The sequence below is a fragment of the Marmota marmota genome, unplaced genomic scaffold, assembly GCF_001458135.2.
Source record: "Marmota marmota marmota unplaced genomic scaffold, marMar, whole genome shotgun sequence".
In the NCBI taxonomy this organism is placed as follows: Eukaryota; Metazoa; Chordata; class Mammalia; order Rodentia; family Sciuridae; genus Marmota; species Marmota marmota.
The window spans coordinates 38330521-38346587 of NW_026000005.1; the positions used below are offsets into that span (position 1 = coordinate 38330521).

The 16067-nt window shown below is 39.4% G+C and overlaps 1 protein-coding gene across 1 annotated transcript in view; it reads right to left on the reverse strand.

Annotated features, from left to right (window-relative positions):
• Epha4 (EPH receptor A4) overlaps positions 1 to 16067 on the reverse strand; it is a 136767-nt gene that overhangs the window by 34904 nt on the left and 85796 nt on the right. Inside the window, exon 6 of the mRNA XM_015481449.2 lies at positions 111 to 235. Within this exon, the coding sequence (XP_015336935.2) occupies positions 111 to 235 (125 nt within the window). The remainder of the gene's footprint in view (positions 1 to 110; positions 236 to 16067) is intronic.

The window sequence follows — 16067 nt, forward strand, 5'->3', positions numbered from 1 at the left end:
AAAAAAAAAAAAAAAAAAAAAAAAAAAAAAAAAAAAGAGGGAGGGAGGGAGCAGGGAAGGAGGGAGGAAGGCAGGAAGAGAAAGGAGGAAAGTGGCTCATCCAGCAATACCTTCTCATAGTATTTGACTTCATATTCCAGGATTACCCCATTGGGCCGATCTGGTTCTAACCAAGCCAGAGCCACGCTGTATCTTGTAACTTCTTTAGCCTGGACCAAAGCAATGGATGATGGTGCTATTTGGGAAAAACAAAACATTTTATTTTAGGGGAAAAAATGTTTTTGGTGGTATCAGTCAATAATTCCATCCTACTTAAAAAAATCATATGGAATCCTTTTCCTTTTGATCATTTTGCTCTTCTCCAGTACAAAAGTGCATCACTTTTTTATCATTCTGTCCAAAATGTGCTTACATGGTTTGACTTCATAAGACCATATCTGAAGCACAGGCCTGGTGGGTCTGCAGTTCCATAGGCACTGGGAGCTGTTCCTCATACAAACTGCGGCGTGTTCAGAGCATGCTCTCTGGCCTTTGACCTTTGGTAAACCATAAGAGCCTTTGGGAGACCTGACTCACATCCTATCTCCAGGTATTTGAAGTGTCATCTTACTGATATTTAATTTTATACAAGCAAGAGAATGTGCAGCTCTTTCCTGGTAGTGTGGGGAATACCAGGAGGCAAGCGATTTACATACTTTTCAATACAAATAAAGGCACTGCTTAATTACAGTATGAGTTTTCAGTTTAAACACAACCGTGAAAATAATGAAGACCACAAATAAAGCACGAAGGGTCTCTCTGGACGTAAATTTTGCAACTCTTTCACAAGAGTTGAAATATTGCTTGTGCCTGCTGAGTAACAACTCTTCCTCTTTCCACCAGGAAAGAGACAGACGCAGTCCTCTGCTGGGTGTGCTATTGGGAGAGGGAAGGAGGCCATGTTTGAGATGTGTGAAACCAGGCTCCTGCTCCCCTCCTGAAGCGGTCACACCTCCAGCCAGCTGCCATCAAGCTCTGCTGTGACTGACAATAGCCAGAGGGGGAGGAGGAAGCTTATCTAGAAAAACTGGTCTGTGGGACCAGAGAAGGATACCAATTGTGTTCCTAAATTGAATGTATATTGGATTTTGTTCCCAAATTGTGGAACTCTGTGAAAACAAATTTAAAAAATATGGCTACCGAGGAATAATAAATTCAGTTGGGTCATGCTGTGCTCCCCCTACATAGAAGACTTCCAACTCCTTATCTTTTTTCAGAGGAAAACAATAAGAAAAAGTAAAATAAATGGTCACTGCAAACAGAATAGGAAAAGCTTCAAACCCACTTTACCACCTCAAATGGGTCCACTAGTGGCAGGACAACCAACTGGACACACCATAGTCACGGCCCACTGAGGCCACTCCAGCAGGGACTGTCTCCTAGAGCTACTAATTTTACAGCCTGGCATCTCTTTTTCAGGAAGCTTCAAGATGGGGTCTCTCTCTCTCTCTCTCTCTCACACACACACACACACACCTCCCAATATTTCTCTTTCTCTCTTTCAATGTCAAAGCGGTTCCAGATTGGATCTCAGGCATAAACACAAGTGAAAGATACAATGCATACACATGTTCTCCATCAAGGGCAACTCCAAGGTTAGCAATACCAAACGAGATGAACAAAGCTGCACGCAGCACACATATGGAAGCCACTGAACATCTGAGGAAAATGAAAAACGGAAATGTGCTTGTTAGGTCCATTAAGGCTCCTTCCCCCAGCACACACACATGCATGTGCACACACGTATGCTCTCTCCTAACTGGTTGACACAGCCGTTGCTCTGTAAAATACAAGGAGCAACTTTCTTAAATATGGAGGCAGCAAAAGGGCCAAGAAGACTGACTGCCTGCAAAAAGCCATTTCATTCCAGGTAATAAATATATCTCCTAACAGAGCATTTTTACCATACACTTTATAAAAAGGGGCTCTTTAAATTCCAATGTTCGAGATTGGGAAATGAAATAGAATAGTGAAAGCCGTTAGAAAGAAAGCAGGAAGGAAGAAAATCATAAAATTATAAAATGAACTTTCTCTCCAAAATAGTCTGGGTTAGATTCTGATAATCGACAGATTCCTTGGGAAAGAATTGCCTGCCCGGCCTCACGGTGCTCTGATGAACTAAGACGGCTTCTCTCTGCTTGGGTTATCACTAAACTGCTGCATGTGGGAAATGAATCCAATTTCTATTTTAGAAGTTGGAGCAGCAGCGTTCCTGTGACCATTCAAAGGGAATATGAGCTCAACCAAGGTGCTCAAAAATCTCAAGCAGGGAGTCAGCAATATCATATAATCATGTTGGCTAATAGAATATTTCTAATGCAGCCCTGCTTGGAAAAATCGATGGGCACCAATGTGAACATAAATGAACAAGAGTGTGTACCTAGACTCAGGTGTCATCAGAATGCAGAAAAAATGAGAGAAATACAAGTGTGAGGCAAGAAGGACTGAATAAAATAGAAGGCTCGGATGGGGACAGTCAGAACACTGCTATGCTGATCTTGGTCGTCAGTACCTACCAGAGACTGTGCAATCAGGGACAGGAAAAGAAGTAGTTCTGATTCACACACACACACACAAATATTACCTTGTATGGCTGTTCAATCTGAATTCTTCACTGAACCTATATCTTTCAGAAGAGTGTGTTACCAGGACACAGTGACAAAAGTCATCCATGGCCACAGGATGCTGGGAATAGTAGCTACAGCAGACAACTGCATTGTAGTGTAATATGGAAGTCATTCCTCACCCTTGAAGGAGAGCTTTGTGTTTTCTCTGGCCCTGGTCTGAGAAAAGCTGAGCTTTGCCACACTGTCACTTTAGAAAGGGGGCATCTGGGATGTCACCTTTTCTACCCAACACAGCCTCCAACCCTCCATCTGGAGCCCTTGCATGGCCACATGTGCCTGCCTGTGGCTCATTTCCCCACATAAGGGTTTTGGCAATGGGATTTCCCAATCTTTCCCTACCTCAGTGGTTCTTATAACATGAGTCCTCTCATGCCACCACATCTCTCTGTCACTTGGGCTAAGACCTTAGTAATATTTTTCTTATATAGATACACTATTTTTTAAGCTTAATTATTTTTGGAAAAATATTTCCCATTTGTTGGCATGAACTAAACTCTATTATCTCTTCTAATTAATGGCAGGTAACCCTAAAAATGGGTGTAGATGAAGCAATGTTATCAATGTTTTATGGGCACTCTCATCACCCCAAGCATTATTAAAAACAGATTAGATGGTGTTAGGGAAGCAGGAAGGATGTACAGGCACTGACTTGAGATTCTGACCCTGGAATACTCAGAGTTACTGACTGAGACTTGAGATGGAACTAACTTTTTTACAGGGTGATTCAATATTAGGTAACATCCCAACTGATTCTTCCCGGAAATTATTTCTAATGGCACCGCCAGTATGTTTGTACACTTCGGTAAATACTGCCCAACTCTACACCAGTTAGAAATATCTGGATCCTGAATCCCAATATCCCAGGGCTCTGCCCTTTGCTAACAGAATTGGATGAGATGATAACTCAATAATAAAATAACATATTGAAAAATCTCCTCAAATCCATGGTAAATTAACAAATCCATGCTTTATTTCAAAAGAGGGCTTCTGAGCCTGGTAGAAATTTTGATCAACATAAAAAGATCAAGAAGATAAAGTCACTCTGTTACCTCTATGTAACCTCTCTGATTTTTATTCTAAAACCTTGTAGAGATAAAGTGCTTCCTCAGTACTGACTCATCCACCAAGCACACACTGAACCAGCAACTTCTGAACAAGGCAAAGATCAGTGAGGAATGATCTGAACAAGGCTGAACTTGAATCATGTACCATCTTGTACATTAGCCTCTCTTTAGCTGAAGAAAGGTAAGGAAACTTCCGTGTTAGTTTTACACAAAAGATACCTTCTAGTATCAACCCAAGAACTCATTTTTCTATAGTATAAAAGAAGGCAGTGTCTGCTAATCCTCTTATTCACACTTTTTCATGGTGATGGGGAGAAGAAAGAGGAGGGGGCTTCATCACCTTATATCCATAGACACAAAATTCACCTACTGAAGAGTCAGAGGTGAGGCCAGGAGGAAGCTGGGGGCTGATGTGCACATTCTCACTGAAACAACATAGATTGGAAAGCATTCCTATCCACCCACGGACTGCCTTCATTAAAGCAATGGTTGTTGTAAGAAGCGTCTTGCACTCCTAAACAAAAGCAGGCATTGTTTAATGCTTAGATATCACACGCAGCAAAGAGGGCTGTTCATGCTAGGTGACAGCATGGTTACAGAAAGCTGATGGATGGACAAGTCACAAAGGCAAACCCTACTACAAGGTGGACTCTAAAGAAGGATTTATGATTTAATTCCAAGAAGTCTAGCTTTCACGCTTTCTTAGTAGTTTGACCAATGCATGTTGATTTTCCTGTTCTGAGATAACAAAACTGAGCGCATCTTTTCCTTTTATTCTCATGGGGATTTTGGTAGTTTTTTTAATCCAAAATGCATCCTTCATTTCCCCTATTCCTTACAAATCATACAGACATACACATTCATTCAGTAATAAGTTTCCTGAGAAACTTACAAGTAGAGATAAATAGGTATTCTTGTTTTAAAAGTTAAACATTATTTGCCTGAGGAATGGCAGTGCCCAGGGATCAAAAGTCGGAATAAGAAAGGGGTACATGGTATCTTGCAAGCACACCACGGGAGGCCGGGAGAAAGGTTGATGGGGTGTGGTCAAGGGTTGCAGGGACAGAGAAGAGGCAGAACTAGGAGAGCATGAACAAGAATAGTATACCTGCTGCAGGTGTGATTGTAATTTTCAGGGTTTGATTCTGTGTGGAGGGAGGCTCCTTAAGATATGTGAACCAAGGACAAGATGACAAATCATTTGCTCTACATGCTGTAAGTACTTGTCGCTTTGCTAGTTTGTGAAAGCTCAATGGACTTAGAGAAGATTCTAGAAAAACAATTCTGGGTATGACATTTACTAGCTGTCATCTGACTAGGGTCACTCAAACTTTCTCATCTCAGTTTCCCCATTTGCAAAATATCTACAAGCTTGTAATCCACCAGAATGCATGTTCTTAAGGGCCGAGTTCTACCTTGTTCATCTCATTCTGGACGTCTTACACATAGCCAATCACCAATACTGAGTGCATAAAAGTTGAAATGGATCTAAAAAAATCTTTGTAGACGGTGAAATGTTTTCTAAATATAAAGTACCGATGATCACAAGCTATCCTTAAAACAACTTTCTACCTACACCTGTTTCAGATGACCTTTTGTGGGTTTAGTTTTGCTATTTAGGTTAATCAAGACATTGACAATTGGAGGTGAAGCAAATGACAATTCTAATTATAAATGGGGTCTCTGTTTCTAAGGTATATGTGACACTTATGAAAATTTTTCAAACACACAGGCTGTAAAATGTCAAAAACTGTAAGTTAGCATTAAAATGAGGCTTCAGAGCACCTGTTACAGACAACATTTTGAGGGGCGCTCTTTAGGTTGATGAAGGTATTTGGCAATTTGCTCAAAGTTCTCCTCTGGGTCTGTATTTGCATATGCAAATAGCTCTGCTGACTTACTAGTGACAAAGGGAAAGTGGTATTGAGATTCTAAAGTCATCATCCTAATCCAGAAAGGACTCTGAGCATTCCCCTTGTTTTGTAAAACTAGAGTTAACCTCTGAAAATCCAGTACTTGGAACAAGTCAGGCCCTGCTAGGAGTTGCCATTGGTTACCATCTGTGCCCCCCACAACTACCAGAAAGACACACAGAAGAGTAAGGGTAATGGGGAGCCCTGGGCAGTCAGTAGAGGCAACAGGATTATGCATTTGGAACAGAGTCTCTACAGATCCATGGAAACAAATAAAATTGTGGTGAGATACCATTTTTATGGGTGGGGCCAAAAAGAAAAAGAAGAGAAAAAGAGAAAAAAAAATCACCAATGCATGGAAGCTGAATGATTTGAGTTTTCTAATAGAAAAATCAAGATAAATTTCACCTCAAAATTATTTTGTTTTCAAAGTTCATATATCCCTGAGAAATGGAGACTGCTTTTGCAAAAGAATCCCCATTTGCTAGGTACCTGTGGTTACGTTTGGTCTGAGAGAGGACCAAGATGCATTCAGCAGGCACATGTGGGTTTTATCTCTGTATGTGTTTTGGATAAACAGAAATGGCACAGATGAGGGGGTTCTATCATGACTCCAACAGTGGTGCATTTCACAAGGAAGAATTACAGGAGATGCTTTGATGTCAAACAGAGGTGGCTCCCTTTAAGAAAATGGCAAATTTAACTTTCTTTGGTTCAAAGCTCAGCAGTTCTCCTTTGCTCCCCACTGACGCGAATGCTCCAATTTTCTTTTATTCACTTCCTCAATGACTTGCCATTAAACACCTACAAGTCATTTTACTGCAGCAGTTTGGTACTTGTGACATCCAAATGGGATGGAGAAGAGAAAAAGAGACGTGGAGAAGAGGAAGGGGGCGGGAGGAGGATGCACTTGGTTCCTGGGCTGGGAAACTGTCTTCTTGAGTCCAGCACCACTAGCAATGAATTAAAAACTGTGTGGGGGAAAAACAGACTGCATTTCATTACCAGCTCAAATTAGGGGGGCGGAGGGATGAGGCCGGAAATAAAGAGATGCAATGAAAGGTCTGTAGGCAAGAAGAGTGAAAACCGCTCCTGAAGAAAGAGAAGGAGTCTGAATCCCTGGATGTCAGTCACATACAATAGCTAGTGTTGGGAAGAAAGATGATTCCTTAACCACAGCAGGGTTATCTTTTCCCTCCCCAGGACCTGGACCTAACAGGGATCATGTTTACTGAAGGGATCTTTCCCTGATGGACAAAATAAACCCACCTTTCATATGTATTTCTGCTTAATGCAAATAGCATATTTAAATTTAATTATTTGGAGATTAAGGTAGTTTTTGTTCCTACTTTCTTTCTCGATTCAACACCACAGTTCTGATTTGCTCTTTATCAAAGGTTTGTGCATTTTAAAATGCTGTCAAGCATCAAAATTAAATGCTTCAGAGCACTAATGATATTCTTGTGATTAAGGGTTTTGCATCTCAGAGATGTTAAGAATGCTGGTGCTAATATTAATTGCTTTATTCCACATCCCACCAAAAGGAAAGGATTTCTTCTCAAAAGCCTACAATGGATGGAACCACGTGTCACTGATCAATCTGCTATTGCTGATGTTGCTTTATTATTGCCTGTACAGTGTTTTATGGTATTACAGTTTATGAAGTGCCTTCACATACATATGATCTTGTTTGCAGCACAATCAGCTGGGTTTATCCCTCTTATTGCTTGGGTAAAGTAATTTAAAAACTCAACTTGAACCATCATTGGTGGACACATCACAAATGTAAGAACTCAGGCAATATATCCCACAGCTCTTAGTTGTTACAACACTCATCCATTAGCACATTTACTTAGAGTCATGAGAAACTGTTTTTGAAACAAAAAGCAAAAGGTATAGAAAAAAAATTGATCATTTCAAATCGATACAGATTTTTTTCCTATTTAACAACAACAGCATCAAAAGAAAGAAATTCTCAATCAAAACCTTTAGAAGACTAAATTAAATAAAGCACGTTTACAGGTAAATATGGAAATATTCATACTACTTTATACTTCGAAGACATGGGTAGACTGTATTTGTTTTCCATAACAGTGATTTTCAAGGTCAGTATAGAGACTATTTTAAACAAATAACCATAAAATGGAGCAGCATATTAACACACTGAATGATACCACTGACCCATGCTTTCAAGGATTTTTAAGGGATCTAATTTTGCAGCACTAATAATGCTTCAACTGAATGATTAAGAATAAAACTTTGCAAAGTCTTTAACTTAAGAGTCTTTATTTTTGGCTTAATATGAACCAAAACTTTAATAAGAATTTTCAATGGAATGGCACATCACATTCTTTTTTTTTTTTTTTTTCAGACAGTAGGCAGCAGATTATTTTTAACATATTCTTTACAGTGAGTATCAATAAAACTCTAAATAACAGAATGTGGTGCTATTATTAGCTTTCATGGAAAGCATTTGCATACAGAAGTGGAAGGTGTTGGGATTGGTCCCTTTGGCTCAAATCCAAAGATGCAAGCTTCTTTCTCTTAAGTAGCTGTTTCTGGGATGGAGCTGCCTAGCCAAGACCGCATTCCTAGACTCCTTTGTATCTAGGGTGGTTCATATGACTGGGTTTTGGGCAGTGGAATGCGGGTTGAAGTGATTACTTTTCTTGAAGACCTGACCCATAAATAGCTCCCTCGTGACTCTATTCTCTCTCACCCGCAATCTGCCAGCTGGAGGTTGATGCATTCTTAGGCCGTTCCTGGAAGCCCCACACTGACTCTCTCCTTGTCACCTCCAACTGTATGTGACTTGAGCAAGAAATAATTTTCTATTGCAGTCACCTACTGATTGACATTTGGGTTACAGCAGGTACCCATTCAAGCAAAGTGGGGTCATTTAGGGGGGAAAAAAGGAATTTTCATACAACAAGGAACTTAAATGAAGTGAGGCACGCTCTGGCCTACAGAAGATTGATCTGTAGTTGGGAGCTGCCAGAATAGCCTCCAGGTTTTCTCCAGTTCCTGACGACGCACTATGAGCAGATACCCAGTCATTTGTGAAAAACTGGAGCGTGCCACCCTGAGGTCAGCAATGGCAGCAACAGAGGCCGTGCAGCTTCGCAGGGACATAATCACAGCCACAGGTCTTCCAATAGTGAATGAGTTCAGCAGAATCACAAAACACTGGGCCAAAAGATTCAACTGAGCTTGTGTTAATGTTAAATGGGAAAAGACAGTGGGGTTCTCCAAATGGCTTAGTTGAGTTTTTCTTTTCAGAAAAGACTTAGTTTACTCTTCCTTGCACAATTAACGGTTAAGCAGTTGAAGACTTAGGCCGCGTGAATCAGAGCTAAACAGAGAATGGGTAAAAGAGCAAAAAAAGATGCTATCGGCCTGCTCTGCAAGACACCTGCACGGAAAGCTTTCAGTTCTTGCCACTCTTCAAAGTAGTTATAATTATTACCCTTGCTTTTCAAATTTTGGAAACTCTGGCACAGAGAGATTAGATAATATGATCAAAGCTATAAAATGAGATTTAAAACCCAAGTGTGCCTGAGTCAATCTATGTGATCCTCTTTCTAGACCATATGTCTACAATAATCCACCCACTGAACTAGCATTTATTGGGTTATTATGGTATACCAAGCATTATTCCAAATTTTCTGCATGAATTAATTCACATAAACATCATAAAACCCTATGAAACAGGTACTATTAAAATTATCCCATTTTATATATGAGGAAAATAAGATACAAACAGTTTGAATAACTTGACCTAAAGATATAGCTTAGAGTTGGCAAATTTGAAAGTCTGGTAGGAGAGTCCACAATCTCAATGACAGATCTCTAGAAAGCATAGAGTGTCTTCTCTTGCTTTCACTGGAAATGGGAAATGGGCAACTTGAAGGTTGAAGGACTTCCTGCAACAGCAGCAGCAAAAGCGTTGGAGCAAGTCCTCCTGAAGTCGGTACACATCAGGTACAGGGCCTCGTACATACATTAGTGGCTGCCAGAAACCCAAGGTAATTTAGACACAAGCCCTGCCCACAGACAAACCTTCAAGTTTCTGATGATGAATCATCTCATATAGAACTAACCTGAAGAATAAATATGGGACTAAAACAAAAACTATTTCTAATTTAAAAATCTATTTCAAAATAATATAATGATATCTGGCATTAGGGAAAGGTGCTCCAAAGCAGCCTCTGGAAGGTTGCAGTGTTTCAATTGTTCTGTTCCTTGGCTTGCCCAATAGTCACTTAGGTGTTTGCTTTGAGATAACTCAATGACTATCTATTCTAGTCTTGGGCTCTTTCCTGTATGTATATACATTTCACAACATAAAGACTATAAAATGAATACTAATGTTAACTAAGAGTATTAAAGATGAAGAATTTCTAACCATTATTAGAAAAACTCATCCATAATTTTTAGTAAACCATGTGGACAAGAATCTAAACATGTATGGAACATCTACATTTTTGCAAATCAGAATTTTGTAACTAATCATCCCTGAGCATCATAGCAATTCCTGCTCTTCAAGAAAAAACAACAACAAAAAAAGCATTACTAAATTCTTGCTTTACTTTTAAAATAGCTATTATCACGAATTAGCATTGCCACAGGTATAATCCCAGGATCCCTTCTAGAATTGCTAATGAGTGGCAGCTTAACTCCAAACTAAGGTCCACACCCACCTGGATTCACAGGGAATTTCTTAAGAAGCACCCAAGTTCCTGTCATAGCTCTGTGTTTCGTCTGGGAGCTGCTTGTTTTACTCGCTACTTGCTTACTAAGAAATTCGTTGGCAGGTTCTGACAAGGATAGCCCAACACTTGCCAACAGAAACATGGCAGGATTCAGCGAATGTATTTCCTGTTGAGTAAGAATGCCAGTTTGAGGCTAACAGGAAAACAAGTCTTTTCACTGGAAAGTTTTGCCTGAGCAAGACAACTGTTTTAAAATTAGATAGATGATTGATAGATAGATAGATAGATGATAGATATAGATAAATCTACCCTCCCCCTGAATTCTTCCAGTAAGATGAACTTGTTGGGCCTAACTAAGCTAAAAAAAAAAAAAAAAAAAAAAAAAAAAAATCTGTACCATTTCAATTCTTAGTTGAAATTGTTTTATGTATGATGTACTTGGAGAATCCTGGCCAAAGGTAGGTCCTCCATGACCTACAACACCCTCCAAAATTGATTGGTAAGGGAAAGGTTCCATTCTCCTGAGCAGGAATGAGAGCAAGGGAGAGATTAACTGCTGTGAACCAAGGCTTCTGTTCCTTTAGCTGTCAGCTCCACTGGAGAGCATCAGACATTCCAAATCTGGAAAATAAAAAGTGCTGCTGTGGGCCTCAGGTTCTCTTTGTTCCTCAGACAGCTGCTAATCGCCCTGCTGTGCTAGGAACCACGGAGACAATGCTGTAACATTTAGCTTTCTGACATCTGAAGCATCTAGATCAGTCCCCAATTAAACATGTATTAATCACAAAGACTCTAAAAGCCAGGATGATAGATGCACCCAGTAAATCTTCGCTCTTGCCTTTTACTTTCCACACTGAATTTCTACATTTACAGGCAGAAATACTTAAAAGCCTACTCCAGAAACTGACCAATAAAAAGCCTTGTTCATTACTTTATATCGGATGCTTGATGATTTCCTACCTTGGAAAAGCTTTTCAGAAAGAGGCAAGACATTGATCATTCTGCTAAAAAAGCCTGTCTGTTTCAATACATAGATCCATGTGGCTGTGGTCACCGTCTTTTTAGTGTGATAACTAATTCAGGAAAGTTGTGGCTTTGGAAGTTACTATAGGGACATCCAAATCATCTGTGAAGTTAAAACATACACCAAGAGATGAACCTAGGTATCTTCAGGGTAAAATGTTCATCGTACTAATAATACTGACAATCTCCTTCAATTCAGGCCAAAGTGTCCCCAGGACATGGCCCCAAGTGAATGAATGAATGGCATCTGATTCTGGACTCAGAGAAGATTTTAACATTCACTGAAACCACCTTAATTTCATGATGTAAAATTTATGTTGGTAAAAGGCTCTTAGTGTTGCTTTTTCACAGTGGTCTCCATTTCAATAGGGCATAAAGTAGTCACATTATATTTTCTATGAAAGAGTATCATTTATAACTTGTGTTATCACAAAAAAATAGTTTTTATAGGAGGTAGCTAATCACCATAATATAAAATGAATAGGAAAGCAGTAATACACGAGACACTTTTGACCTCAACAAAACAGTGTTAGTCATTCTAAGATATTGAGAATCTTTTGAAATTAGATTTTTTTTTTAATTTCTTAAGCTAATGGAACCCACAAAAGACAAAGACAATATTTTCAAGGTGCCAAGCTGGTGCTAGCTCAAGGAGCTGATCCCTTGGCTTTTGATGGAGCCTGAATATATCATGAAAACTCCTTCCCCATCACTGTCTCAATGATGTTCCACTGTCTTCCAAGTTGAAAGACTAGAAAGCCAATTAGTGTCAGTTATGATGTGAACACCTGTCGACTAAGACCTGGACTGAGACCAATTCCATTAACATAGTCCCTCTATGGCTGCCAAATGGTCGGGCTTTGGACCACTTATGAGCTAGTCCACATTCAAAGAGGTGACCCAAAGACAGAAAGGTCCAGAGTCCCATTAGTCATCTTCCAAGCCATCCAATTCCCCATCACATATCCAGTTGGAACAGGGTAACTATCTTTTCTAATGGTCATTTAAAAAGATCACATCAGCCATTCACAAAAAAGTCATGGTGACCATAAATTGGGGATATCAGCTCCTTAGCATTTTTATTAGCTATTGTACTTTTTAACTCTGAAGCTATTTTTTAGCAACTTATTTTTCTTTCTTTTGTTGCATTTGAAACATATCAGCAGAAGACAGAGAAAAAAATAAATAAAAAATATTTGACAAAGAATAAATCATAGCATGAAATTATAGGCTCCAGATTATTACTGACAGAGCCAGATCACAAAAGGAAATATGTCAGTAAAACTTTCATTGCAAATCAATATGTTCTACACCAATTGGACATTTCCCAAGTCCAAAAGTCTCTAGGCTTACAGAATAATGGGTTAGGGCTGAGAAGTAATGACCACAGATAACGAAGTAGAGTGTTACGAGTAGAAAAGAGAGAGGAAGAATAGCAGGGTAGGTATTGGGGTAAAGTTCTGAGATAATGTTCTTGTTCCAATTTGACTCCACTGTATGAAAGTCTGGGAACACAAGGAGTCATATATTCTAGGGACAATGTCCATGAACAAGGGACTGCTCCATTTTGGGGTGCTGGCAAGTTTCTCGAAGGTGTTCTATAGATAAGCACAAAGGAGTAATTGCTAAGTGGAAGCAAAAGAGGTAGAGACCTTTGGGCGAATTACAGTCAGTACCTTCGAAAATACTTCATTTACAAATGGTCACCACATGCTGTGCTCTCAAAAAATTTGGTTATGAAATGATATTCTTGCAGCCCTCATACTTGAAACTATTTTTTCAACAATTCTCTTGGAAGCTATAATAAGAACAAAAGAATAATTAATGAGAATGGATTTTAAGCTTGGGAATTGGCAACTATAGAGTTATTTATTATTATTATTATTATTATTATTATTATTATTATTATTATTATTAATTTTGGGGTATCAGCCAGAAACTGAATTGTAGTGCCAGATAGTTTAAACTCCTACAGGCATTATAAGACCAAGGCAGAAGCAACTGAGCTATTACATTTTAAAATATTACTTAGGCCAATAGATGTCTTCAACTAGGTCTAAGCTTGAGAATTCAATGACTTTATTGTAGAATCATGAAAAGTAACCAGGAATGTATTAGGAAAGCTATATTTGTTTTAGGGTTATTTTATTTGGTGGGTTCAGGGCATCTCACAAGAGCCTCCCTTTAAACATCATTTGCTGAGGTATGAAATTCAATGGATCTGCCTCCACCCAGGAGTCATCCCTAAATCCTGGAAGCATCTCATTAGAACAGCATCTCACCTAGAAATAGTCCCACAGCAGTTTCTGAGAAAGACAGGAACAGAGTCCCAGCATGCTAAGAGCAGTGGTATGGAAGTTATTTTTTGTGTGCTCTGAAATAGAGAAAAAGCCATCATGCAAAGAGAAGGAACAGTTAAGGTATGCCTTTGAAAAGTGAACAGTGAGATTTAAAGGGTTTCTCCAAATAATACATTTTTAATATATTATAGAAAGATTCCTTAAATATATCTCCAGTCTTGTGGAGACACCCACATATCATTTGATTTCTCTGCATTGGAGTACACAATGAAGGCTGGGAGGTTTCTGCTTTTAAAATCCTCTGTCCATTGTTCCTGTTTACAATAAAATACTCTTTTAACTTTTAAGGGGGAAGGGCAGGAATCTGCCATTGTTGTTCTTGCTTTCAGTGTAAAACAAAGCAAGAAGGAAGCCTAGTACATTCAGCAATGATAAAACAGTCTCTATTTTAAATCAGGAGAAATGAGATGATGTAGGTTGGAAGAACTCCCAAGTCTCTCAAAGCACTCTCCTAGGAAGCTCCCTAATGCCATACTCTCTTGAGAAACCAACAGCATCAGGATTCAGTGGACTCCATCAGCAACACTTCAGATCATCAACAACTCTCCAATGAAAACAAGGTCTTTTCGTTATCTTGGAAAGTATAAAGAATGCACCATCAAAAAGAAAGTTGCTGGGCTGGGGTTGTGGCTCAGCGGTAGAGCGCTCACCTAGCACGTGCGAGGCCCTGAGTTCAATCCTCAGCAACACATAAAAAAATAAAATAAAGATACTGTGTCCATCTACAACTAAAAAATAAAATATTAAAAAAAGAAAGTTGCTACATTATAATAACACCTTTATTAAAAGATTTTTTAAAAAAATACCCCATCAAGCTTTCTGCTAGTTGCATATTCAAAAGCCCTGCTTGGCTTGTTTGTGTGCCTGCCCTTAGCTTTAATAAAGAAACATGAAGGAACCTTTGTTCCCATCTACCTTCACACTTATTATGCCCAAAATACACATTCAGTAGACCAAAAAAAAAAAAAAAAAGTGGATTGAGGAGGCAGATTTACAGCTGGCAGTATGTTATCTAGACAAACACACACTCTCCAGGGAGCCTTTGTGAGCTTGGCCCTTTTCAATGTTTGTTTTAATGGGTGGCTCTTACCCAAGATTACAACATGCTGGGAAGTTCAGTTTGTTGGTGGCAGGCCCCTATTTAGCACCCACTATGAAGTTGAAACTACATATTTTAATCTTGTCTGAATGAACACGTCACAGACCAAAGTTTCCTAAAAAAATCAACCACTCCTTAGTCTTTTTATGAAAGTAAGAATCAAACTGTCTGAGAAATTTGTGTTCATAGAGTGTCATTTGCGAAGTGTGAAGCAAGGAAGAGTGGACCATCCTTCCTTTCTCTCTCCTCCCTTCCCACCCCTCTCCCAAGAGCAATAGGAAAAGAGAACAAATATTTCAACTCACTATAATTTCAACCTATATGATATTTTAGAGAGATTGCATTTTAGAAAGCAGCCTTCTTGCTTTACTGTAACCAAACACAAAGATGGTTCAGAGGAGAATGACAATATAATTCCTTAAGTTCAGGCTAACTGTGTATCAGAGTAGAGAAAGAAGGTGTTTGTTTTTTAGTGCTGAGCCTATTTGGCAGCCATTTTGCAGACCAGTGAACTGGGTTCCCACTGAGCACTCCCTTCTGTCCCTCACAGGTGAGTGCAAAGCCTGGGTGACATTTCCAATGAAAGCCATGGCATCCACTGGATAAGTGACTGCACTGATGTCAGGAGCTCTCTTTTTTCCCATTATTGCAATTTTTGGGGTGACTTGGGCGCAAGCAAAGGAGGAAGAATCATGTTTGTGTGTCTCGGAGACATAGAAAGGTGGACACCAAGAGGAAGTCTCATTAAATAAAAGCCATTTTTAATACTAACAGATGCTTGAAATGCAAACCTACAGCCCTCACTAGTCTTTACCTGAAGACCACACCCAAGATGCTCTCTTCTTGGACAACCACAACACAACTCAAGGAAAGTCTCTGTTCCTTGGGTGACATGAACGGGCATTTCAATTAGTCGCTGTAGATTTAAAATCTCTCAATGCAGGATTAGTCCTGTTGCATGGCTTTTGGGATTTTGTAATGTTTAAAGGAGGAAAAAAAAAAAACTACTTAAAGACATCAGCAGGGGGTTAATGGAAGCTTTGATAAAGTCTCTCTGGATCTTTTCATGGATGTTCAATTACAGACTGGACTCTGGGGTCTCTGGTGGCTGCTGTGAGGAGGTAGTAATTAATTTCACCAGTTGGAAGGACACCTAGATAATTTAGAAGCCCACCTGAAACCCTCACTAGCCCTGCAGTGCTCATTTCTCAGTTCAGCCAGGCACTTATT